The sequence below is a fragment of the Pieris rapae genome, chromosome 12 (genome assembly GCF_905147795.1).
Source record: "Pieris rapae chromosome 12, ilPieRapa1.1, whole genome shotgun sequence".
Lineage (NCBI taxonomy): Eukaryota > Metazoa > Arthropoda > Insecta > Lepidoptera > Pieridae > Pieris > Pieris rapae.
The window spans coordinates 2,399,442-2,425,529 of record NC_059520.1 but is presented as its reverse complement, the minus strand read 5'-3'; the positions used below and the strand labels follow the sequence as shown (position 1 = coordinate 2,425,529).

Here is a 26,088-nt window from a genome sequence, read left to right as displayed (position 1 = left end):
AGGCATACATAGCCCCTCGTAGCTGAAGCACACTTGGCTTCCTATTGTAGGTACACATAACTTCTCACGACTAAGCACACATGGCTCGATAGGCATACATAGCCCCTAGTAGCTGAAGCACACTTGGCTTCCTATTGTAGGTACACATAACCTCTAACGACTAAGCGCACGTGGCTCGATAGGCATACATAGCCTCTAGTAGCTAAATTACACTTGGTTTCCTATTGTAGGCACACATAACCTCTAACTAATAAGCACATATGGCTTGCTATTGTAGGCACACATAGCCTCTAACTCAAATCAAAATTTATTTATTCAATTTAGATACGACTTAGGGTATGCTTATGAATATCAAAAACGTTTACAAAATTCGCGAAAGAGCAAAACTATGCCATTCGTTCGCCAAACTAAGAGGAGGCCTTGTTCTAAGGAGAACGGGCAAGAAACTCAGCAAGTTTTACCCTCCCTCTATCTACATACAATAATTCAAAGGAAAATGTCATAAACTACAACGTCATTTAAGTTACATAAGTGAAAAAAAATTAAATACAAATCTGTTCTGTGATTTACCACATTCACCATTACATACATGTTCACAACACTTCCAAGATTACAAAACAAATTATAACAATATAATTAGAACTATTTCCAATCTCTTCAATCAATATCTTCTAGATAGTCATTAACTGTGTAACGTAATTATAGGTGTTTGTGAAGAGAGAAAAAAAAAAAAATCTTCAAAAATATCCACAATCTCTGAGCTTCTTATCATCTACCTTTAAAAATAATGAATTATTAAGGGATTTAAGGTTTTCCAGTTTCTCTATAAATTATGATATTCCAAGTAGTTTTAATTTTATTACTTGAATTCTTAATTTTCTTACGTATATGCAAGGCCTTTTTATATTTACAGACTTTTCTAAAAGTTTTGGAATAATTTCTGACATATTTTATAAACACTGCGTTGTGATTATATTTTTTTTGAATGCATATAATTCATATAGCCTATTCCTACTCTTATAAATACCACTCGTGGCCCAGTCATCAAACTTGATATTTTTGTTGCACTTTGCAGTCTAATGGGTAAACTAAATCAAACTCATTTTGAATAACATTTAAAAAAAATCTTTCGCATTGACTCTCCGAATTATTTAGAATTGAGTAATCTAACAACACAGCACAAACCTTGGAATTAACGTTATGCCTAAAACTTTCAATGCGACTTTTTGTGAAGGGTTGATATTTAACGTGCTTGCCTTAATCTAATATTTTATCAGAGAAGCCAACTATCAGACCACAATGGTCAGAAGTAAGGTTTGTTATTACTGATTTAGAAACACATTTGTCACTCAAAAATATGTTCACTAAACAAGTCGCTGAATGGGAGGTGATTCTAGTTGGTTCAGAGAATTGGTTTACAAAATTCAAACATTTAAAAATTGAAATAAATCTAGTGCTTACTGAAGTACTTTCAAGTATGTTTAGGTTAAGGTCTCCGTAAATATACATCTTCCATTACTGACTCAAATTTGTAGTAATCCCCGGAAGGGGGCCTGTACACGCATACTATAACATAATTCTCCAGTTCTACACAAGATAATTCAATAACACATTCAATTGATAGACTTACAATATCCTTACGATCTTTGTATTTGACACTACTATTTACTAATATTAATGAACCTCCACGAATAGTATACATATAATATACATACACAATTGGAAGTTGTCAATGACAACAGTTTCATAACTTCTTAGCTAATGTTCTGTCATGTAAATAACTTCAATTTCGCGACTTTTTGTAAACAGTTCTAATTCTAATTAATTGCCAGCCAAACCTTGTACATTTTGATAAACAATTCTTAATAAAACTGGCTTGGCTTTTGTCTTAGGTCCTAGTTTAAATTTGTAAAAAGTACATTTTTCGTGGCAGTTTTACTATGTGTCACGGATACCTTTTTATTATAATCACAATCATATTTCTTTATCAATTTGACAGTTTCTTTAAAATTATATGCTATAACAGCTTAGCAATTTGTTCTTTTTTATTTTATAAGAAAGATACAATGTATATCTTTGATCAGTGTAAATTTAGTATTTAGTAGTTTAATAAGAAACTTGTTTCAATCAAAATATAAAAAAATATGTCACTATGAAGACATGTCAGATGGTGCATAAATTGATTTAAATTATAAATCTGTCGATTAAATTTATAATCTTGCATATAGAAAGAACACAGTGTTATTTTACATTTTTTTTTTCTGCCAAACTCCAAAAGTTAGTGATTGTTTGAGTAATGTGGGTTTTTTTACTCCCCATACTGTCAACACACAATAATATTAATTAAGAGCTGCTACCTACACAATGATAATTTAATATTTTATCTACAATCCCTTGGTAAGACATTCCAGGTAAACAAATAATGACATTTTGAGGTAACTCATACCCCAGTAACTGTCCCAGCCCATGCCCTAACCTATCTGAAAATATGTAGGTATTATTATTTCTTTGAGTGTTTGAACTGCTTGTAGGATAAAACTCTGGCACGTGGGACTTTTGTGATGAATTATCTCTATTCAGCTGTGAAGGAACTTGGTCATTATAAATTAACTTATTACCTTGCTCAACAGCACAAGTACAATGCTTACTGGTGAGAGATGCATACCTCTCAGTACTATAATTACATAAATCAATGATGTCATGCCTTGCAGATACTTGGTAATCTATTTTTTTTTTAACATGACATGATGATTATGACATTATTATTTATACATTGCTCCAGTTGATTAATTTTAATATTTAATTGTTTACTTATGCTCACATATGAACATTGACTTTCAATTACATTTTCTTTACAAGTTTTCCATTTCTGTTTTAATAATGTATGTTGTTGTCTTAGTAATAAGTGATGTTTCAAATAATTTTTCCTTTTAATTAATTTGTTGGTTTTTTTTTTTAATAAATTTACTAAGCCGGACATAATTTTTTTTAATTCTTTTCCTACTTGTAAATAGGGAACCGATTGGGTATGACTTATTGCACCCACAGATCAATATTGTTACATAGTTCATTTACAATACCTGGATCACAGCTTTTTAACTTACTGAACAAGCTCTGAGAGGCATTAGCTTCTATGGCAACCTTATTTTCAAGTATTTGGACAGTTTTATGTGCCTCTGACAAAGTTAATTCCAAGTCACTGGTGCAATTCAAAGCCTGTTCCTGAGTATCATAGCACTCTTTATAAGAGTCAATCCTGTAAATGCACACACTGATCCACAATATCTGAATATTTCATATGTATTTCAGATAGTTCACATTTAAGTTCACTGTTTTTCCTAACAATATTCTGAATTCCCGTTCACTGTCCTCGCGTAGCAATCTATTATTGAGATCCTGCAATTTCTTCTGCTCCAACAAAGCCTGTTTCAGTCTCATTTCAATATCTTTAGTTGTGGCTTTGCGAGTCATTATTTGTGGTGTTATTGTTTTCTAGACTTAGATTGGGTCTTATGCCACTTCTGAATTGAGATAAATTCTCTCTATTCGATTCTCGGTGTATAATAATAAACGCCTGCTTTGTTACAACAATAACTAAGTATATTTCCAACACTTCTTATCCTTAAACAACCACACAGCTTACAATTTAACGTCCGTCTTCGTCAAGCGGAACGGTCCGAATAATCTCACTTATTTTAGATCGTATCAAGACTACCCTTCATTATCTTTGTCACTGTCGGTATCGAGTCAATCAACTAACTTACATCGAGTAAAACATATTAAACAAATACAATCATCAAATAATCTATACTGTAAATTATAAATATTAATTATAAACATAATAAAATTGTAAAGTAATAACATATCATCATAAATTCGTTACATCGTGAATCAAGTACAATCATCAAAATAAAGTAGCTTGTAAATTGAATATAAATATTATTTAAAAATAAACGTGATTTAAATAATAATTATGTAAAATAATAACAAGTAATCTTAAATTCATTACAATATGAAACCTTTTTGGTAACCGATGTTACGGATTTTTTTTCGTTTTGTCATTATGAAAGTACACAACGGAGACATTTCCAAGTTAGTAAATCAACGTTTAAGGTAAGCAAATGTTTTTTTTGTGATTAAAGTATCCTCAGTTATATTGATTAAGAGAAAATCTATAATTAAAATCTTTATTTCATTTGAGATATTGTTACAATAGTAATATAACTTAAATGTAAGATAAAATATAATTATACAAGTAAGAAATTATACATCAGAAGAATAATTAATTCTTAAAACTTAACATTTAAATTGAATGTCATGTTATATTTCTTGTAATACCTATTATAATTCATAATGTTTAAATTAATAAAATACATCATATAACCCAAACTTGATTTGGCTTAATATAACAAATCACACAGATTTATTAAATGTAAAAAACTTCATTAAAAGTCCCACAGGTCAATTATGTTTCATTTATAATAAATTAAATGTTTTTCATGACCAAAGATAAAATAACATTATCTATGGTTTGGGTCACAGCTAAAAACATACCCAATTTTAAATCTCATAAGGCCAATAAATTCATAAGTATTACATTTTTTTACTTACATATGTCAACAGGTATAATTGTATAATATGAATATATTTTTATAAATTTTAAGCACCATTTTAAGTAAAATCTCTAACTATAAAACATTATATAATTTCTTTATTTTTCCTTTTAAGTACTCGGGCACTTGTATAGGTTTAAAGATAACTTATTTACTAATACAAATAAAACGAATGTACACATGTAATGCTGAACTTGGGTTTCATATTAAAGTCTGATTATCTCCTTGATGTTTTGGTTACATTTATATAATTTAAAATCAGAGTTAAAAAAAACAGAAACCCTGCAACAAACATTCTAAAACAAATAAATTGTCAGTTCAATAGAAATTTGCTATTTGTTTTTTAATGTACTTTGTAAAATTAGTCTTGAACACAAATAATGTGCTATGGCACCCAAAATATTCGTTAGTTTTTAATACTGAATATTGTACTCAATTACATTCAATAGAATAATACATCAAGTCTCGATATGTTAGCAGGGACGGTTCAGTTTAATACTACATTAAGTAATGATTAAATGGAATGTGATTTGGAATTTTACTTACATTATATGAATGCATGTGATAAGTACAATAAGTAGTTTAGGACTATCATTATTATATGTATATTTTTAAAAATTTCATGTTCAAAGTTAAAAAAAATTGTATTCATTTCGACACTGATTTGTTAACATTCTATGCCTCATACAAATAAACGTAGGAGTATATGAAGGGGGAGGTACCACAGAGTGGTGTTATGCCTATCTCGTGATATCAAGTTACCAATTTCAAATGCTAATCTATGGTTAAACCCATCTGGAAAATAACTATCACCAAATCGCAAATTAACTTTGTTTTTTTTATATTTCGAGTAATCAGATCAGACCATAATATAGCAACATTTCTATGACATATCAACAGTTTGTAATAATAATTTAGTCACCCACATAACTAAACTATATTCATAATATCGAAATTGTTTTTAATATAAGATATTGATTCTTTCATTCAAAATTATTGTCGTAATAACTTGTAAAGCTTTCGACCAGCACAATCGATATTCGTTTTCTATATACAGTTTGTTATTTTTATCAACGCTAATCAAGCTTCAGTGTCAATTAGAAGTTTTCATGAGTAATTTATAATAAACAACAAACATAAATCTTTCTGTTCGGTAAATTAAACTAAGTTGTTTACTTGGAGAATAAAAGCATTATTCTGATTTGATCGTTGTGATGACACAGTAATTATTATTAAGCTAAAGTTCGAAGTAAATAATCATTAATATTGCAAGTAAAAATTTCATAGCTACGCGACGGACGAAAAAGTTCCTATTTCTTGAGCCACCTATTTAAGTTGGTAAATCAACTTTTGATTGCTTTTCATTTACAGAATCAAATGTAAACGAGATCGCTGGACGTATCCACAGGGGATTCGCGGTTTTTTGAAAACCCTGTGAAGTTTTCATATCTAAACTTCTACAGTGTCTAAAGACCAGGGTATACAACCAAGGCTCTACCTCAGGTTCATTCGGGTCTTTTTCTTCTTTTTCTTCAATCTCTTCTTCTTTGATTTCTACAGACTTCTGGGATTCAGCACTACCTTTTCTGGTAAAAGGTTCAATGGCAGTTTCAGTATTAGTAACAGGAGCACTTTCGATTGTCGTGGTTGTTAGAGTAGGGGCTTCTGCTGTGGATGTACTAGGCACCGTTTCTGAAGCCTCTGTTTGAGGCGCAATTTCGGTCTTAGGAGTGACTTGCTTCTCTCTCTCTCGCAGAACATGACTCTGCCTTCTGGCAAAACGTTGGCTAGGCCGCCTCTCAAATTGTACAGTACGGCGTGCACGATTTTGTTGAGTAGTCTGATATTCCGTTTTTCCTGAATATTGGAAGCGTGATCCCATTCTAAAGAAGTTCTGCCGCGCTGATGGTCCTTTGACTGGGGCGCGTAAACGAAAGAATGTGTGATACTGGACGGCACATTTCCACAAATGCTTACAAGCTTTTTCATTATGAAGCCGAAATACAAATGTATGTTCCTGTTCTCGTCCCTGGTCATCATCCTCAACAACCACCAATGTTAGTTTTTTCTTTTTAAAATTTAATTTAGTTATTTTGGGCCAGAAGAAAAGACCTATTTTTTGTGGGCCTTCAAAAACAAGTATGCCAGTGGGAGTAAGGCCCAAATGGTATTCACAGCCGTCTTTTCCCAATACTATATGCATATCAACACCATACATCTCAAGCCACTTAACTTTATTAAGATAACTGACTTCGGCCTGGGCAGGAGTGAGGCCTTTGCATTTTTTGTACTCATCTAAAATTTCTATTTCCATTTCTTCAGACTGATTAGGTACAAAACGAAATTCAGATACAGTTGCTGGTGTATGTATTGTTTCATCATAATCTCCCAACTCAGACTGCAAAGCTAGTGCAGATAGCTCAACAGCAGTTGTATGAGGACATTCCAATTTGCTTTCAAGGACATCTTTCTTTAGTTGCAAGAAAAACTGATACCTAGTTAATTCTTCTCTTAAATTATTTGGTTCGGAAGAGTAAAATTTAACTTTAAGCCTCAAAGTATAGGGAGGTCCAATTTTAACCTGCTTTTTAATTGTTTTAGTTGGATCCAGCCAATGTTGAACATTATTTGTATCTGTAAATTGTAGTCCAAAGTAATCCTTTTCAATTAAGTCCAAGGAGTAAAAGACCTGTTCATATAAATCGGCAGCACTAGCTTTTTTTGTTAGATTTATTGTTAAATCAGTATCATCAAGTAACATTACCTTGCATTGAATTAAGTTTTTGTTTGTTGCATTTTTCTGACTCTGTTTCTTTCGAGTCTGGCTGGATGATCTCCCTTTTCTACTGAGGAATCTTAACATTTTTATTTGATGTACCTGTAACAACAATTATTTAAAAACATACTTTTCTTAACAATTGAATGGTGTACTTTTAAAAAGTAGGAACTTTTAATTCATTTATTTTTCAACAGGTGTTTTTGGTTTAACTTAAGGTATGGCCTAGTCCATAATCTTTCTGGTTAATGTACTTAAATGAATACAATATACACTATATTGTATTATCGAAATGTTGTATCATTAATCATAATATGATAACAGATGTTTTACTATCAACTATAGCTCAATAACACTCATAGGTTATACATAATTATAGACACACTGATCAATTATTGTGTCAGGGTCTTTTCAATATGGGGCTTCTTAAAAGTACTTCTACTTGGTAAATCAATTAATGAATCCCAAATATGTATTTATTACAAACATAATAATCATCAGATTCTTCAGAAAATTTCATAACATGTTATGTCAATAATTTAATGTTAAGGTAAGTTATATATAAATATATGCTTTGAACAAAGTGATAAAAAATATTGATGCCCTCAATGTATGGATAACATGATTTACAGGAGTTATTGCCTTATCTTCAGTATTCTAACTGAATACTTAAACCTATTTATGAAATTACCATGTTTTATGAATTATTGACTATTTGGTTGAATATTTATTGTGTGAATTTTACCAACAATAATACTGTTCTGTGATGCAAAAGCTGTTTGTAGTTGTAAAAAGATTGACATATCTAAAGTAGAACCTGTTCTATTTTTCATTTTAAAATTATCTATTATTATATAATATATTAAATATAAAAACATCTATGAGATTTTCTACCTTATATTTTTTTTAATTAAGAAAAGAAATAATATGTAGACAACACAATTTTCTGAAATTTACTTACATGAATTTCTTTTTTGTTAAAAATTAATATGAACATTAAGAAAATCATTAAAATTTATTATTTATTTTGCTGTATAACTTTATAAAATAATAATGATATATATATATTAATCAGTAGTGTGCCTACTGTTGATATTTATTCATTGATTGAAGACAATTTACCTAGTTATAATTTAATTAATACTTGTATATAATATATACATATCGATGTGGTAAGAATTATGTGACTTCTATTTAAGATAATTAAGCATGTTCTATCAATGATGAGCTCATTAAAGCATTTGTACGTCCTATTAAATATGAACAATGATTGATTAATAAATAATGCAAGAAATATGGTGATTTAGTAATGTCGTAATCAATTACTATAAAAAATAGGACATGAAGAGATTAAGAGACGCTTTATTTAAAAACAGTATGAATGATTTATAAAAGTATACGTACCAAAATTATGCTATAATTTATTTAACACAGTCACATCGATAATACATAGGTAATTCGTCATCACAGTCCGCGATTTCAAGTAGTCATCGTTTCTCACGCCACAGCAATATGGAATCATGCACTTATGGAATCATTTCGCCGTTTACTTAAATAGAAATCATTTCATTTCAATATTATTTTTGTTATGTATATATTTAATACTTTTAAGTTTTGAAGTGTAAACTGTAAAGTGTAAACTTATAGAAGGCAGCAGTATGTATGTACTTCACAGAAGCACAGATGGCTGAGGTACTTAACAGAACTACAGATTAAAAAATAAAAAATTTATCTGTCACTGTGTCACATATAAAAAAAACCTTAACAAGGATCTCCTAAACTTTTACAGAAAAAATTTAACACTGTATTTTTTTTAATTAATAGATTGCAATTGGGCAAGAGGATGATAAGTAATACCGATGTTAAATAATTACTTTGAATATACGTGATATTACATTCACATTGCTAATGGGCCCGGTCAAGAATAATATAAATATGAAATGCATAATTCTCGCCTCATAAAAATACGAGACTAAAAAGTACTTCAATATTTTTTGCAGATTATTTTATAAACAACAATTTATATAGATCTCCCACATTGCTTAACCACTATGAATTTGCGTATATTATTAATAAACAGATTGAAAGTAGAAAATAGCGAGATAGCATTATCTGTGGACATGAAAGTTTGGCCTTTTTGGCATCTTTGTAGTTTGATGTCAATTTCCAGTTTCTTAAATGTGATAATAATCGTCGTCATCGATTTAAAAACTTAAAAACCATTCAACTAAGTGTGGTATATATTTATTATTAAGGTAATTAACGTATGATTGATAATAAAATACCTTAAGTGAACATAATTGTACTAAAGTTTCTATTAAGTAAGGTTAGGACAAACCGTTTATCCTGTCGTTAATAGGACATCATGTTAATGTAATTATTAGTACTATTTTATTTTATTATAACATTAACATAGTTTTTTATGTCTATGTCTTCAGATGCCAGTTGCTGATGAAATTCAATCATCGTGGGCTGATGAGGTTGAAATAGACCAAGGTGCTCTACCTCCGCCTTCAGAAGTTGTTGAAAATGGACTTAAAATTGTTACAGAATACAAGTACGATAACGATAATAAGAAAGTTAAAATCGTCCGTACATACAAAATAGAAAAACGTGTTGTATCTAAGGTAAGTTTATTTTAAAAGCACAATAATGAGGATAGCATTATTTTCAGTTTCTAGAACGCAATGCATTGAATATTATGTTATAAAGATTTGTAAGATGAGATACTTCATTTATAATCGCTTGAATTTCGTTTTCAGAGCATTGCTAAACGTAAAACATGGAGTAAATTTGGTGACTCTGCTGAAGACAAACCTGGACCAAACCCTGCCACTACCAATGTTTCTGAAGATGTATTCATGCAGTTTATTAGTAGCAAAGAAGAAGCACAGCGCCCTGATGACAGTGACTTGGATGGATTAAAGGTAATAATTGGAATAAATTGTTTAGATTTACATTATTTTACTGAACCGTGAATTTGACTGAGCGTGAAGCTTGAACCTCAAATTAAAAGCCTGAGAATATGTATGATTATATTACACACATACATTGTATATGGCTTGATTAAAATGCAACAAATTTACTAAAAAAAACAATCATGTACTAAACTGTTTTTCAGCCCCCAACAAGTAGTGTCATTTTCAAATGTCGTACTTGTCAAGGAGAGCATTGGACTTCAAGTTGTCCCTTTAAGCACACCCAACTTGCTCAGACTAAAGCTAACGAAGCTGCCAAAGCAGCAGGTATGTAAAAATTATTATCAGCTTACTGTCTCTCTGTATTTATTATGAATTGATTTTAAAATTGAACAAAATTTTAAACCAAAGACTAGAAAAAAATATAGAAGTGTAGATTAAATGTGCTTATTAATTACACTAACATTTCTATGACTAAGTTAAGACTAATATTCAAGGAAAGATGATAATGAATATTTTATTTATCCTCGCAGAAGCTAAAGCAGCTTCATCTACAAACAAATATGTGGCACCTAACATGCGTGAAGGAGCAAGCCGTGGACCAGGCCGTGAACCTCCCGGTGCGAGGCGAGGAGATGATGTTGCTGCTATTCGTATATCTAACCTTAGCAACTTTGCTGTTGAAGCAGATCTTGATGACCTTGTTAAAGGATTTGGACCAGTGCACAAGTTATACTTGGCTAAAGAGAAGGTATTATGTTTATTACACTTCATTATTTATCAAATCGTATTCACTTGACGAAAGTTATGCTATACTGAATTAAGCCACCTAGTAAAATTGTTGGAAAACTGTTGGATGTAAATTTCTCTTTGTGTGTGAAATTATTCCTAATTATTTAATTTTGTTACAGAGCACTGGGTTATGCAAAGGATTTGCATATGTTCATTTCAAATTCAAGGCTGATGCTGCAAAAGCTATCCAAACTCTTAATGGACATGGTTACGATCACTTGATTTTAAATGTTGAATGGTCCAAACCACCACAAAACAATTAGGCATACATTTCATGTATTTTTGTAATCTTCAAAATATAATTGAGTTACTTGATTCTTTGTATTTTTCCTTTATCCGAACATATTGCATATATGAAATTGTTTCTTGAACTTTCAAAAAACACTGTAGTGATTAGTCATTCCTTTCATAATTATATTTTATTTGATAATTATTTTACTAATTTCTAAAATTGGGAGAAATACAACTTAGTCAAAAATATAAAAAACTCAAATTCTCTGGTATATCTCATTTGAAGCAGTAACTCATATTAGTAGGCGATCCCACAATGCTAAATGAGAATATACTCAAGCATCATAAAGTACTATTGAGTTGCAAAGCTTAGATATTATATTTGGACAATTTGGATGTGACGCAAACTCACGGTCAGATTAAAAGATATATGGTTTATCTTTTTGTCCTAGATGTTGTGTCTCATAATCTGATGATTATGTACGTAATTGAAATACAATGACAGCAGAAATAACAGTATAATTAACAATTGCACAAGACTAGATACAAATTGAATATTACATTAAACTTATAATTAGGAGAAGAAACCGTACTTTTTCAAGCATAAAAGAGGAGATAATCAGAACATACTACTCTAATCATTTACTCAATACACCTATGCAGCATTTGTATATATTACTTATTGTTTCCAAGAAATAATATAAATTTCAATATAATATTGAACAGGTCTTACTTAGTATAAGGATTGATGCAGAAGATAAAATATACTTTACATTGAAATAGTATGGAAATGAAACTTATTTTGCACAAAATAAATAACAAATTGCATTACCTAAAATATTTAATATATATATTATATATAACTTATTACCTTAAAGATCAATATCATATTTTTCATCATCACTATTTGGGCTGTATGTTTCATCAGGTAACCGAATCTCTCCACAAAACATGAGTTCTATATATTGAAAATAGTCAACTGCTATATTGGTGAGCATTGCTCCTGTTGACACACCAATAATAGTACCAATAACAGGTCTTTGGCCAATTGAACTTCTTAAAATGGCCCATAGAAATATTGATCCTAGTGGCCAGAGACAACCTCCTAAAAATGCCCAAGAAAACCGTCTAGCTGGTGCAGCAGCAGCTACATGAGGTCTTGCCCAGAGCCAAAGCCCAGCTCCACCACCCGCTGATAAGAAGAGGATGTCTGTGATATCTCGACGAGGAAATAATCTAAAAAAAAAATTATGCACTTAAAATTACCATAACAAACTGTATTTCTGCATCCAACTTAGAGAGCTATACTTAATGTAGCAAATATAAATTATTCAAGTATACTACAATATTTAAGCAAGAGAAAATAAACTACTGTTCAAACAGTGACATTGGACTGTCCTCAAAAATAATTTAAAAAATTTATTACACAATAGCATTTGCTACTCAATTATCTGAAACACCACAGTACCTGACCATTAGATGTGGGTTCATAACACTCACTGACAATGTTGTGTAACTAACAAGCCCTTGCATGGGCATATAATAATAAAGTACATTATCTCTTGTTAATGGAGGTACTCTTACATTATTAAGAGATTTATTAACAATGTCAACAGTTTTATTAACAGTTACAGGTAGTTCATTTAATTTTCTCATTAAGTTACGATAGACTCTTTCAAAGATTTCCATGTTTAAAATGCAAGAACGCCACTCGTTAGTTAAATTAGAACTATATGTAAGGTTAAATACTTTATATTAAAACTTGGCACCGGTAATGATTTAGTTATCACAAACCACGATGCTTAATTATGTATATGTAGTTTGCTGCACTGAATGATCATTGCACTAGGTGGTTCAGAATTAATGTTAACTGTATTCAAGTAAATCTTGGAATATTTCTTTTTTGTGTTGTCTATATTTTTATCAGAATTAGGTCATACTATTATTAAAATAAGATGTGTGATTGCTATATTGTACTTTAAGAAGAAATATGATTGAGAAAAGTCGCTTTAGTTGAAACAACAGTAATAAATAACTATTAAAAAGTTGTGAAATTGATCTATATTAAATTTTCTTTAGACAGTATGAACTATGCAGTACTTATGCGTTAAGCATCTCTTATAAGTCTGTGGTAACTGGTAACTGGTGAGGTGGTCACACAATGGTCGTCAACCAGTGCTGCCAGATCAGGGGATATCCCCCTAGATTTAGGGGTTCCTTAACAGAGTTAGACGTTCCTGATTTTTGAACTAAATTGAAGTACGAACACATGGTAAGACTAGGGTCCGTATGTTTAACCTTACTAATGGTACATTTGTTTGAGCTGTCTGCTTGGCTGAATGTGATTTGTTGAGCTGAAGAATGATGTGATTTTAATTAACTTAAAATTCACTACACAAGACTTTTTTTGGTATTTTGTAGGCTTTTGATCATTTTTTTTACTAAAAATATTATATAAGTGTCGCATTGGCTTTCAGGTTGTTCTTATGCTGACCTAGATTTCGGTCACATGTCGGTATCTCTTAAACATGGTGATGGGCAGAGGAGGGCCTTTCACAACTGGTGAGGGCATCCTAGGGGATTTCTGAGGGGACATTAAATTAGTCTAGGGGTATATCGCTGAGATCATTTGGCAATACTGTCGTCAACCCTTGCTCATACTTCATATACCACTTCTTATTCCGCAATCCGCTATACTAATCTCATCACTTCGTTTTTAGAAATCGATTATCATATCTTAGCCCTAATCTTGACTATTATTCATAAAGATAATTATAATAAAATTAAGGATGTACTTAAAGGTTTTGTTATAAATTAGTTATTTATTAGTCAATATAAATAAATTATGAGAAATATATTATGACGAAAACCACAGATGAATAATTGGTCTACTAATCACTAGACAAGCAACCAAGTACGTTATATAAGAATAATATTCTGATATAACGTTTAAATTATAATACTTTTATCAGATATATTGTACGTCTACTGGTCTATACTCTGTGATTATGATAGTCTATGCATTAATTAAATTAAAGAATACAGACAATAATAAAAATCAAATACTATTATTATTTATTAATATATATATTTTATTATGTTCTTAAACGGCTCATATAGGTCATTTACAGAATCAATAAAATCTTTACTATGTTTTACAAAGCACAAGAAATATACAGGAATTAAACGATATTCAAATGCTTTAATCCTTGGTATTGAGACTTCATGTGATGATACTGGTTGTGCTATTGTAGATTCTGAAGGTACGCTTTTATCTGAATCACTGCACTGTCAAAGTTTAATACATTTAAGGAATGGTGGTATAATACCAGATGTGGCACAAGATCTTCATAGAAGATTTATAGAACCAACTGTTGAGGAAACATTAAAAAAAGCTGAAGTATCTATGAATGACATAACTGCTTTAGCTGTTACACTTCAACCTGGATTACCACTAAGTTTAGCAATTGGAATGAAATATGCCAAACATTTATCTAGAAAGTTTAATAAGCCACTGATACCCATTCATCATATGGAAGCTCATGCCTTAGTTGCTAGAATGCAGCAAAGTATAACATTTCCATATCTTACACTTCTTATATCTGGTGGACATTGCCTATTAGCATTAGTTCAAGGTGTAAATAAATTTAAATTACTAGGCGAAAGTATAGATTCTGCTCCAGGAGAAGTGTTTGATAAGGTGGCAAGAAAGATGAAACTAAGAAATGTGTTGGAATATTCCCAAATGTCTGGTGGTCAAGCTATAGAAACAGCTGCCTCTAAAGCAACAAATCCTCACATTTTTAAATTACCCTTGCCAATGGCTGATTATAAAGATTGCAACTTTAGTTTTAATGGGCTTAAAACAGGAACATTTTTACATCTGCATAAAAAAGAGAAAGAACACAACATTGAGGCTGATGAATTGATACCAGAAGTAAATGATTTGTGTTCTGCTTTACTCATGGCTGTGACCAGACATCTGGTCCATAGAACTCAGAGAGCCATGGAGTTTTGCAAAACAAGAGAACTACTTTCTGAGCATGAGGGAAAGTTGGTAGTGTCTGGAGGTGTAGCATGTAACAATTTCATTTTTAAAAACCTTACAATTTTGTGTGATGATATGGGATATAAAATTTTTAGGCCACCACCTAAGTTATGTACAGACAATGGTGTAATGATAGCTTGGAATGGGTTAGAAAAATGGCGAGAAGGTCTAGACATTGTTAGAGATTTAGGTAGCCTAGATATTAAAGCAGTTAGTCCTTTAGGAGAAAACCTCATCCCAAATGTGAAGGAAGCTAAAATACCAATGAAGTTGTTAAAAATAAAAAATTAATTGTTTATGCGTTTTATTGAATCTGGAAAAATTCAGTCTCTTAATTTTTCAATGACTAATACTGTAATTATTACCCGTTAAAAAATAGTTTGAGTAATTAAATTAAAATTTCTCCCTCCATTATGAAAATAATAGGCAGAGACAATTTTTTATGGTTTTTATATTACTAAATAACTATATGTAAACATTTCTACTACAACACTAAACACTGTCTCAAGCTAGTCTTGAGTTATTTATTCAATTCAGGTATCGGCGATTTAATATACATTACAAAATGTTGAATAAAATAACAACAATCCTCGAAGTTTTAAGGCCGGATATTAAGCTTTACATTGATACAAACAGGTAAAAAGTTGAGATGAATACATTTGTCTGGCATTGTTTTTCATACTAAAGTATGTGCATCTCATTTGTTATCGTAAGCAGAGGGTGTCCGATTTCAGTATATTTTCTGCTTTCTTAGCTAGCGTATTGTTTTAAGATAACCTTCTAAAATGCTTTATAATATAAAACCAACGAAAACATTTCGATTTATTCCGCTTATTGGTACTCTGCGACGTCTATGTACTAATACAAAACTTGGAATTAAAGACATTCCGGGACCAAAAATATTTCCCGTTATTGGTAGCCTTTACAAGTATTGGCCCATTATAGGTAAGTTTATTACAATATTACTTAAATTTTCAAAAATAAAAAAGATATCGATAACAGATTGATTTTTAAGTAATTAGGTAATATACCACTTATACGATTAAACTTATTTTAAATACCTATAAGCAGATTATTAAAAATAAATTAATTATTAGGTTCTCTAATTGGCTTTTAATAAACGTACAACGCATTTACTAAAAATTATTAATGTGTTAATTTATTTTTTGAGAGAAAAATCAGATAGGTATACATACGTAGAGTTTATTGCCAGTTCTTCTCTTCCGTTCTACGCCCTTGATTTGAGAACTGGTAGTAAATGTAAAATTAGAAGCATTTAAATACCTAAAAATCTTTTTTTTACGTTCATAAGTGTACATGTAACCAAAATGAATAAATGATTTTGAATTTGAGAAGAGCTACGCTGTATGATCAATGTTGCCTAAAGCTTTTAGATTTTTACATTAGCTACAATTAGTTTACATCTTGATATTAGGAGATCAGAACTGATTCAACAATACTTAAAATTTAAGTTCATTGTAACCACCATAGCATAAGTTAAGGATGATATATACCAAATAAAAACCTAACTTAAACTTCATTAATTAAATTAATAAAGAGTTTAAGTTTCGTTTTATGTTATAAATTTCGTCCTAGGCGATTATAATGCTGATACATTGGACAAAAATGCTTGGCTGAACTGGCGTCGTTACGGGGGCCTTGTGAGGGAGTATCCGATTGTAAACTTACTCCATATTTATGAACCAGAATTAATGGAGATAATATTCCGGCAGAACGATCGCTATCCAGCCCGAAGGAGCCATATAGCCATGTTACATTATCGTCTCGGCAAACCTAAAGTTTACAATTCAGGAGGTCTCCTTTCCACGTAAGTTACGATATAGGTCTACCAGTAACTAAGTCTTTTTTCGTGATAGAGGAAAGTTCGCAGTAGGCAGTAGAAAAAAATATGAACTATGAACACTAACGAAAGTTTGTTGAATTCGGTCTCTGTATTGTGTTTCAAAGAATATCTCTACAAATTACAGAGCGTGCACTGTAATTTAGTTTATTCAAGAACTAACGATTAGAATATTACGTAATATGTATACATTGTTGATAAACTTAAAAATAAAAAATAAGCAAATACAAACACGGCTTTATTTTTCTGTATCTGTTAATATTTTTTGAGGTACCTAACACACACCGCCGACTTTTGGGTTCCTCACGAAGTATTTCGCGTACGAGTGTGTGTTATATACGCTAATAGTAAAGTCCATTGGTGTGCAACCGTGATTCGGAAGATCTCAGGGTCTTGCTGAAGCCAATAAGCCAACATATCGTTTTAACACTGTAACGCCCTACTAGAATATCTAATAAACATTGTATCTTGTAACGGTTCTTATAAAATACTCTTTCAGAAATGGTCCTGAATGGTGGCGTTTACGGGGTGCCTTCCAAAAGAACTTTTCTGGTCCTCAAAATGCGAAAAAATACGTAAAAATTACAGATAAGGTCGTCACTGAATTCATACAATGGATAAAAGATAATAATCGTACATCGGTTTCCGACTTTCTACCGTATTTAAATCGTCTTAATCTTGAAGGTACCTGAAACATTTAGTTTAGTATATTTAAATTACTGGTTTTGATTGCGAATTCGTCTGTAAACTATACATTAATTGATATCATAAGTTTAGATAGATAGATAGATTGCCGTAGATAACACAATCATAAATTACAATTATTTGCAGACTTTCGCCGCTACTTCCAAAGGCGATACCCATCCCTTTTTTATTTTATGACCACCTTACTTTTGTGACGATCATTGATCAGTAACAATTAAATGGCTGTTAAACGGCTGAACCGACATTGATGATAGTGTAATAAATTCGCGTTTAAATTAGTTACTCATAAATTTATTTTATTTGTAAATGAAATATATTTAAACTTATTTTCAGTTATTGGCGCGGTAGCCTTCAATGAGCGTTTTAACAGTTTTTCTGCATCCGAACAGACTCCCCATTCCCGTACTAGTAAAATAATAGCAGCCGCATTTGGTTCCAATTCAGGAATAATGAAGCTCGATAAAGGAGTTTTGTGGAAACTTTTCAAAACACCTCTATATAGGAAATTGGCTAAATCGCAGGAATATTTAGAAAAGTATGTATTCTCTCGTTTCTATGAGTTAAAATCAAATTAGTTGAGTTATCCAGGCATCCAAAGGATAGGCGTTTGGCGTTTCTTGAATTTTTTTATTTTTTATAGAGACAGTAGGATTGTCAGCCTTCTCTGCCTGAACATTAGATTTTGGGTTTATATGTTGGTTTTCTAACGATATTTGCTCACACCGTAGAAATAAGACGTGTAAATTGTCTACATAAAAAGAAATCAGGGACTTTGAGGGGGCATGACAGCCTATAATCTTCAGTTTAAATATTTTAAATTGAATTTTAGAGTATCGATGGATATTTTATTGGAAAAATTAAATTTCTATGAAACAAAAAAACCGGAAGTGGAAGACCCCTCACTCCTAGATAATTGCGTCAAACAGGATGGTCTGGATATGAAAGACATCGTTGGTATGATGGTGGACATATTAATGGCTGGCGTGGATACTGTAAGTAATTATTTATCATAAGTTCTATATTCCGATAGTATTATTTGTATAAAATGGTAATATTACTAATAAAAAATATTGAAAACAATTAAGTAAAAGTAACACCTTGTGCGTGGTTTTATTAGATGCCTAAAACTAGCTAGTGTGTGAAGAAAATTTTTGTTTCTGCTTCAACTATTTTTAGGTATACGGTTGTTAACGTAATGCACGTTTTTAATGTTATTTCCAGACATCCTATACAACAAGTTTTGCCTTATACCATTTAGCGCGAAACCCCGATTGCCAGGAAAAATTATTCGAAGAAGCAACAACCCTTCTGCCGAATGAAAATTCAGACATTTCTTCATCTGTCTTCGCGAAGGCTGTGTATTTGAAGAGTTGTGTAAAAGAAAGTTTGCGTCTTAACCCCGTATCTATTGGAGTTGGACGTGTTCTACAAAATGATGTTGATTTAAAAGGATATACTATTCCTGCTGGGGTGAGGTATTTTTTTTGTATCTATATATGTTTTATATGGCAACAACTACCAGCTTAAAGACAGGTCTACTGCAGTAGTTTATGGCGGCCTATAGAGACGAGTACGCTTTTTAATATTGACGCTGTATTTTAGAGTTTACGTGTCTTCAATTAAATATATGTATGTGCGTATACCATACCATTTTTGCACATGCATATAGCTTTGCGTGGAATATATAATATTATCTATGAATTAATCTATACAAAATGTATTTTTGTATGTAAGACATAAACTCAAAAACAACATCACCGATATCAAACATTCTTTTATCATATTTCTACATTACTCTTAAGTTCTAAGCCTTATTTATTTCCAAAATAAATTCGTTTTCTTGAAGTCGGCCTCCAGCCTTCTGCTTAGACAAGATAGAGCAAATGGGATGCACAGATACTATCTTTTTTTAATATTATAAAACTTCGAGTTCGAATCGAATAATATTATGTTGGCTAGTCTATTTGTCGAAGAACTTATAGACGTACTAACATCACACCACGTGTTTCCTCACAGTGAAGTGAAAAAGCTTTCATAATAAGTGCAACTCTCATCCCTGAGTAGGTTCGATCTCCGGCTGTGCACAGCAATACATAAAGGTATATTCATGATCATCCTATTTAACATTCGCTCGAACGTTGAAGGAAAATATCGTGAGGAAACCGCCCATTCATTTGACACAAAATTCACCCACTTGCCTTGATTAACAAATTATCATGAAACAGAGAAACTAATACCCAACCTGAGAAGGTAGTTATTTATTTATCAAGCATTCACATCAACACTAACTATGCAAATCGTTTTCGCGCAGCCTGGTCATACAACGACCAATATTTAAGCCTTGAATTTTTAAATCTATTGTTTGTTATTTACTTTAATCTAACATCCTAAGCACTGTTTAAAATAAACACAATATCATATGTGTTATATACGATTTATTTGCGAGCTAAGTAATTAGACGATTGGCACTTGCGACGAGTCGTTGGGAACATTGTGCACATTGAGACTTCCAGATCGAATCCTGCCGCTTTCATTACCTACGAAGCGAAGTTTACTTTTATTTTATTTTTTATTTTTTTACCACTAAACAACAATGGAAGACCAATTTCAAATGTTGTTTGAGAAAATGAGAATTGAAATGAAGGAACAGAATAAAAAATTGGAAGAATCTTTAACTAACAAAATAATAAATAGAATCGATGAGAAATTAAAACCTATCTTAGCAGAAAATGAAAACCTAAAATTAAAAGTCGCAACCTTAGAAAACGAAGTCGAACATTTAAGAAGAGAAAAAAAGGAAAACAATTTAGTCATTTTTAACTTGAAAGAGGAGGAATGTAGTAGTCGAGTTATTGCAGAATGTCCAAAGGCAATGTCTGGCGGATTTAAATATAACACTCGAAAAAACAGAGGTTAATAAAATATACCGTATCGGAAAACCGACAAAACAGGAAGGAAAACCAAGGCCGATTTTAATATCCTTCGTTAATAGTTGGAAGAAACAGGAAATCTTAAAAAATAAGAGAAAGTTCAAGCAATTGATTATTTCTGAAGACTTTTCCAAAGAAGTGTTAGAAAAAAGAAAATTATTGAAACTAAAATTAATAGAAGAACTAAAGAATGGCAAGATTGCATATTTAAAATACGACCAACTTATAGTCAAGGAAAATGTTTCTAACACAGACAAAAGGAAGAGAGAATTATCAGCTTCTCCACAAGCTGAACATATGGCTCAACCAAAAAAACAACAGGCACTTCTTTCGTCTAAAACTAATCGAACAAGTGCTTTTGACATGATGAGGGCCCGATCGAACTCTCTTTCTAAACCTACTTCCTCTGATAAAAGATCATAGCAACCATGTGTTGGTACCCAGAAAACAAATAAAATAATAAGAACAATCTCCCCCAATACGGCTGGTCCCCGTGGGGGAAGTAGACCACCACCCTCCACCCAAAAAAATATAAAAACACTCTCGCCATATTCAAGACACACGAATTTGTACAATGAATAAAACAAAAGTTTAAATGTTTTAATAATTATAAGATTAACATAATTGAAGTCTATGCCCCCACAGCGAAGTCAAGCCAAGAAAACATAGATATTTTTTTATGATAGCTTAAATAATGCACTAGTAGATTCTCTGCCATATACAATTGTGCTTGGAGATTGTAACGCACAAATAGGCCGAGCCACTCCAGATGAAAAGTTGGTTATGGGTTTATGGGGACACGGTAAGAGAAGCGAGCGAGGCAAACGACTTATTGACTTTTGTTTAGAAAAACAACTGTTTATTGTGAACTCTTATTTCAAGAAAAAAAAAACACCAAAAATAAATAGACATGGTTATCACCAGGTACTCGAACCGCTAATGAAATAGACTTTTTTATTATTAAAGGCCCTATCATCATACCGTCGAAAATATAGATATAATTAATACCACCCACCCAACAGACCACCGTATGGTTCGGGCAACAGTGAAAATTTCAGCAAAAATTAAAAGTAGAAAACAATTTAAAGGCAGACAAACAGGACTGAACCCACTAGAACAAGGAAACACTTAAGAATATTTTTTCGGTTCAACACACTGAAAAATCTAACAATATCCAAGAACAATATAATAATATTATACATCGAATTAAAACCAGTATCGAAAAGTTACCAACAATACCAGGGATAAAGAGAAATAACTATATTATAACTTAAAAAATAAGAGATATGATAAATGAATATGCCGCGCCTGGCCCGCGACTGACGCGAGTGGAACCGGAAGGAGGAGGCCTATGTCCAACGGTGGACAAACCAAAACTTAACTGAATTACGTTTTATCATCCCTAAATTTTATAGTTTTTTGGAAATAAAGGCTATTATTATTATTATTATTATTATTATTGTTTGTTATATTTTCCTTCAAGAAAAGAGCGTACCAATTCTTAAAAGGCCGGCAACGCACTCGCGAGCCCTCTGGCATTGAGACTGTCCATGGGCGCTTTCACTTAACATCAGATGAGCCTCTTGCCAGTTTGCCCCCTGTTCTATAAAAAAAACTTTATTAAGTGTATTACGAAATAAATAAAGAGTAAAATTCTTTTAGACGGTGGTCGTAACTCAAAATATGGTAGCATCACGACTACCACAATACGTCAAAAATCCTCTGTCATACAAGCCGGAACGGTGGCTCCGTGGGTCACCTCACTATGAAGAAATACATCCGTTTTTGTGTCTGCCTTTCGGTTTCGGTCCACGGTCATGCCTCGCTAAACACTTGGCTGAACAGAATATGTGTATTACTATATTAAGGGTACGTATTTTATTACGTTAGTTTTTTTAGTAGTTGTAAGGTTTATATAATTTATTTATTTTGATTTAAACGAATATTTTAGTAAGTAAAAACGCAGTCCGAAGAAGATTTTTAATTATTGATCAAATATTTTTTTTTTTCAGTTAATTCGCACATACAAAATCCACTGGTTGGGTGAAGAGCTCGGAGTTAAAACGCTTTTAATTAATAAACCAGATAAACCTATTTCATTAAAATTCACACCACGTTTTGAACTTTAAGGAAATAAAACTAACAATATTAAACTTTTCTGTTTTATTTATAATTAAATATATTACCTCCTTTTACCATGCAGTAGTCATTGCGACATATGTAGCTACAAGTGACACGATTATAATATTATATATATATACTCATCCAAATGCTTGAGACAAATACATATATTATGTATATTTGGACATCTTCGGTCTGGCCAGTTAGTGCCAGTGCAGACCTGAAGATTTCGATTATCGAATTCGATAGCAAACGCATCTTTTCTCCACCATCTATGTGATTTGTACAACTACGATTCACAAAAAGAAATAATTTTTAATTAAAAAGGTGGTTTCACAGACTTGATAATCATTTCTCAATTCATTTTATTGATAGTCAATTAAAAATACAAATATTACCTTATATAAATAATACCTACAAACGTTTAATAAATTGAAAAGAAAAACACGATTAGAAAGAAAACACATTTATTATGATATTATACCTTAAGAGAGAATAATTCTGAATCGAGACTGTATACTGCTGGATTTACCTAATATAAGAAGGTTATGGTATCTACCGCTTGAAACAAACTAGTAATAATACTATTAAATATATACTACAATCAGTTATAATACTAGGCTTACGCATTATCTAGAGATATGGAACATATCCACCGCCTGGCATTTGACCAAAAGTTTCACGCATGTGCAATTCCTCCATTGCATTAATTTGCGGTCTGCACATGGGTCCACATCTCCTTCGATAATTCCTCTTCCCTTGTAACCTTTGGGGTTGTATATTATAAGGCACTGATATTTGCTTTTGTTCGTTTTGCATGTTTTGTAGGTACGGTTGAATGTATTGATATAAAATTGGTAATAACTCACGAACGTTCAATGAACCTTTTAATACTGGTAGCGGTTCTGCGTGCCCCAATATGACTTGTGTATCTTCACCCACTTTGGCTATTGGAATTATTTCTGCATTAGGCTGTTTTTGAGGCTCGGACAACTTTGGATTTTCTAATGAAGATAATATTGGTCCTTTGGCGTATTTTAATTCATTTTTAACATCCGCTTCTACAAACTTTGTTAGCGGTTCCATAGGTATTGTTTCTTTGTAATTCGGCGAGTTAAAATGATGTTTTTGGTATTTAGGTCCAAGATCGATGTTTGGTTTGAAGAAGAAATTGTTTCCGTACTGCGTGAAGCTCATGTATGGCGAATTAAGGATACCTTTTTCATAGTTAAGCCTTTCATTGTCTGATGGTAAGAAACTTTTGAAATCCTCTATGTCGGAGCCTTTAGAAGTCTTTATAAGTAGCAGAAACTGTATAATAAGTCCTGATCTTAGATAGAATAACTGAAAATATTAATATCTGCTTAGTTTAACAGAATTAGTTATAAAATATCAATGTATTTTTTACTGATGGTAGTTTGCATATAGACCTAATATTTAGAAAAAAAGAAATTACGGAGAAATTTTGATTCTAGTCTCTGAATAGTTTTAATACGAAAACTCTTTGTCAAACTCCAAAACATTTTGACGTTTGCGACTTGACGTCTCGTTTTTAGAGCGTCATTAATTCGAATACATTTTTAGGTTTATTTTACTATAGTAGTTTTATTTTCTAGGTACATGATCTTTACATGTAATTATAAAATCAATGATGACTAAATATTGTAAAAACTGTTTTAAAAGTGTAAACTATGGAGTTTCTTGCCCATTCTTCTCCATATGAAACTTAAGTCTATGAACTAGGAAAGTAAAACATTCTTACCATTTTTATTTGATTGTATTTTATAAAATTACAAAATCACACACTCGCGGCGCAACATCAAAGTGAACTAAGGAATTAGTTTCAAGAAACCATTATCAAAGAATTTTGATAATTACTAATGCTAATGTGCGAATACTTGAAATTTGCATTACTTGCACTTATTAATTATAAATTAGCTATATTAAGTAATTAGGTATATGAATTAATTGTAAATTAGTTTAGTATATAAAGTGGTACTTTCTTGACATTGACATCAGAAAGGAACCAGCAGTCCTAAGAGCTTCAATTGTAAACTATTCGTTTCAACTAAAACTTTATCAACATGAAAATGGTAAGTTCTCGATTTTTTCATTGTTCTAAATTTAAATATTTGAAAACTACATTTAACCTTCTTCGACTTTGAATTTCAAATTTCGAACAGAAGTATAAATTGTTAAATTTTTTTGCAAGATTTTTTATTATGGTGTTTTGGTTTTGGAAACTTATACGAAACATCTTTCGCCTTAATAAAATTAATTGAATACTTATTATTCTTAAAGATTTCACCTTACAACATATAAGTGTCTTGTATTAATTACATATACTGATAAAAAATTTCAATTTCCAGTTCGTAGTAATCTGTGCTTTGGTCGCGGCGGCATCTTGCGCGCCCAGCGTAGACCCAGAGATCGCAGCAAGACGCGCATTACCTGCGCTCGAACATGAAGAGATCCACGATGAATTCGGCCAGTACGCACTGCGATACGTCACAGCCGAGGGTACCGTGGTCTCAGAGCGAGGAAGGTTAGTCCCCACTGCCAAAGGGGACTACGTACTTGTCACTGAAGGTGAAATCTCCTACATCGGTGACGATGGCGAACTCTACATCACCAAGTTCACCGCTGGACTCGATGGATACCATGTTGAAACCAATCACCAGCCCATGTCTAACATTCCTGAATCGGCAGATGCTAGTGCTCAGTGATTTAGATATGTATGATATAGATATATTAGAATAAATTATAAAAATTATCAAGTATTTCAATTTATTATCCTTCATATTTATCTCCATTCAAATAAGGCCAACTTTAACCCGTATGTAATAGATAAAGATCAATTTTATTTAACTTTAGGTCGATAATTAATAGTGATTGTTGTCTGATATTAGAAAGTTATAATCTTAATATATATAAATTACGTGTTTGTCCGCTATGGACTCCTAAACTACCAAACCGATATCAATCAAATTTGCACACCGTGTGCAGTTTGATCTAACTTAAAATATAGGATAGCTTACATTTCAATGTATACCCGCAATGTTATTTTATTGCAAATATGTGCTTATTATTTGA

At 31.6% G+C, this 26,088-nt stretch overlaps 6 protein-coding genes across 6 annotated transcripts; 4 read left to right on the top strand and 2 right to left on the bottom strand.

Moving 5' to 3' along the window:
• Positions 1–4,173: 4,173 nt before the first annotated feature.
• Positions 4,174–9,073, bottom strand: LOC110994675 (band 4.1-like protein 5). Its single transcript, XM_022261470.2, has 2 exons — positions 8,794–9,073; positions 4,174–7,491 (listed from the first exon to the last, which is right to left on the bottom strand). The coding sequence occupies exon 2, from the start codon at positions 7,474–7,476 to the stop codon at positions 5,944–5,946; it is 1,533 nt and encodes a 510-aa protein (XP_022117162.2). The 5' UTR covers positions 7,477–7,491; positions 8,794–9,073; the 3' UTR covers positions 4,174–5,943.
• Positions 9,074–9,488: 415 nt separating this feature from the next.
• LOC110994657 (eukaryotic translation initiation factor 3 subunit G) lies at positions 9,489–11,415 on the top strand. Its single transcript, XM_022261448.2, has 6 exons — positions 9,489–9,644; positions 9,828–10,016; positions 10,152–10,316; positions 10,511–10,634; positions 10,841–11,058; positions 11,219–11,415. Exons 2-6 carry the CDS (start codon positions 9,828–9,830, stop codon positions 11,360–11,362), a joined length of 840 nt encoding a protein of 279 aa, XP_022117140.1. The 5' UTR covers positions 9,489–9,644; the 3' UTR covers positions 11,363–11,415.
• A 416-nt stretch (positions 11,416–11,831) lies between these two features.
• LOC110994658 lies at positions 11,832–13,380 on the bottom strand. The gene is made up of 2 exons (XM_022261449.2): positions 12,799–13,380; positions 11,832–12,566 (listed from the first exon to the last, which is right to left on the bottom strand). The coding sequence occupies exons 1-2, from the start codon at positions 13,017–13,019 to the stop codon at positions 12,203–12,205; spliced, it is 585 nt and encodes a 194-aa protein (XP_022117141.2). The 5' UTR covers positions 13,020–13,380; the 3' UTR covers positions 11,832–12,202.
• A 1,011-nt stretch (positions 13,381–14,391) lies between these two features.
• Positions 14,392–15,674, top strand: LOC110994656 (probable tRNA N6-adenosine threonylcarbamoyltransferase, mitochondrial). The gene has a single exon (XM_045630555.1). The coding sequence runs from the start codon at positions 14,428–14,430 to the stop codon at positions 15,667–15,669; it is 1,242 nt and encodes a 413-aa protein (XP_045486511.1). The 5' UTR covers positions 14,392–14,427; the 3' UTR covers positions 15,670–15,674.
• A 350-nt stretch (positions 15,675–16,024) lies between these two features.
• On the top strand, positions 16,025–23,003 carry LOC110994687 (cytochrome P450 302a1, mitochondrial). Its single transcript, XM_022261482.2, has 8 exons — positions 16,025–16,323; positions 16,975–17,206; positions 17,739–17,923; positions 18,278–18,479; positions 18,774–18,936; positions 19,166–19,414; positions 22,537–22,743; positions 22,887–23,003. The coding sequence occupies exons 1-8, from the start codon at positions 16,164–16,166 to the stop codon at positions 23,001–23,003; spliced, it is 1,515 nt and encodes a 504-aa protein (XP_022117174.2). The 5' UTR covers positions 16,025–16,163.
• Positions 23,004–25,022: 2,019 nt separating this feature from the next.
• Positions 25,023–25,741, top strand: LOC110994688. The gene is made up of 2 exons (XM_022261483.2): positions 25,023–25,088; positions 25,365–25,741. The coding sequence occupies exons 1-2, from the start codon at positions 25,080–25,082 to the stop codon at positions 25,719–25,721; spliced, it is 366 nt and encodes a 121-aa protein (XP_022117175.2). The 5' UTR covers positions 25,023–25,079; the 3' UTR covers positions 25,722–25,741.
• Positions 25,742–26,088: the final 347 nt, after the last annotated feature.

Excerpts from the sequence above, each read along its gene's own strand:
- LOC110994687 (XM_022261482.2), top strand. The coding sequence starts at position 16,164 with ATGCTTTATAATATAAAACCAACGAAAACATTTCGATTTATTCCGCTT. Across the intron at positions 17,207-17,738 it reads TCAGGAGGTCTCCTTTCCAC|AAATGGTCCTGAATGGTGGC; the intron begins GTAAGTTACGAT and ends ATACTCTTTCAG. Across the intron at positions 17,924-18,277 it reads AAATCGTCTTAATCTTGAAG|TTATTGGCGCGGTAGCCTTC; the intron begins GTACCTGAAACA and ends ACTTATTTTCAG.
- LOC110994658 (XM_022261449.2), bottom strand. The coding sequence starts at position 13,019 with ATGGAAATCTTTGAAAGAGTCTATCGTAACTTAATGAGAAAATTAAAT. Across the intron at positions 12,567-12,798 it reads AACCCACATCTAATGGTCAG|ATTATTTCCTCGTCGAGATA; the intron begins GTACTGTGGTGT and ends TTTTTTTTTTAG.
- LOC110994675 (XM_022261470.2), bottom strand. The coding sequence starts at position 7,476 with ATGTTAAGATTCCTCAGTAGAAAAGGGAGATCATCCAGCCAGACTCGA.
- LOC110994657 (XM_022261448.2), top strand. The coding sequence starts at position 9,828 with ATGCCAGTTGCTGATGAAATTCAATCATCGTGGGCTGATGAGGTTGAA. Across the intron at positions 10,017-10,151 it reads AAAAACGTGTTGTATCTAAG|AGCATTGCTAAACGTAAAAC; the intron begins GTAAGTTTATTT and ends TTTCGTTTTCAG. Across the intron at positions 10,635-10,840 it reads CGAAGCTGCCAAAGCAGCAG|AAGCTAAAGCAGCTTCATCT; the intron begins GTATGTAAAAAT and ends TTATCCTCGCAG.
- LOC110994656 (XM_045630555.1), top strand. The coding sequence starts at position 14,428 with ATGTTCTTAAACGGCTCATATAGGTCATTTACAGAATCAATAAAATCT.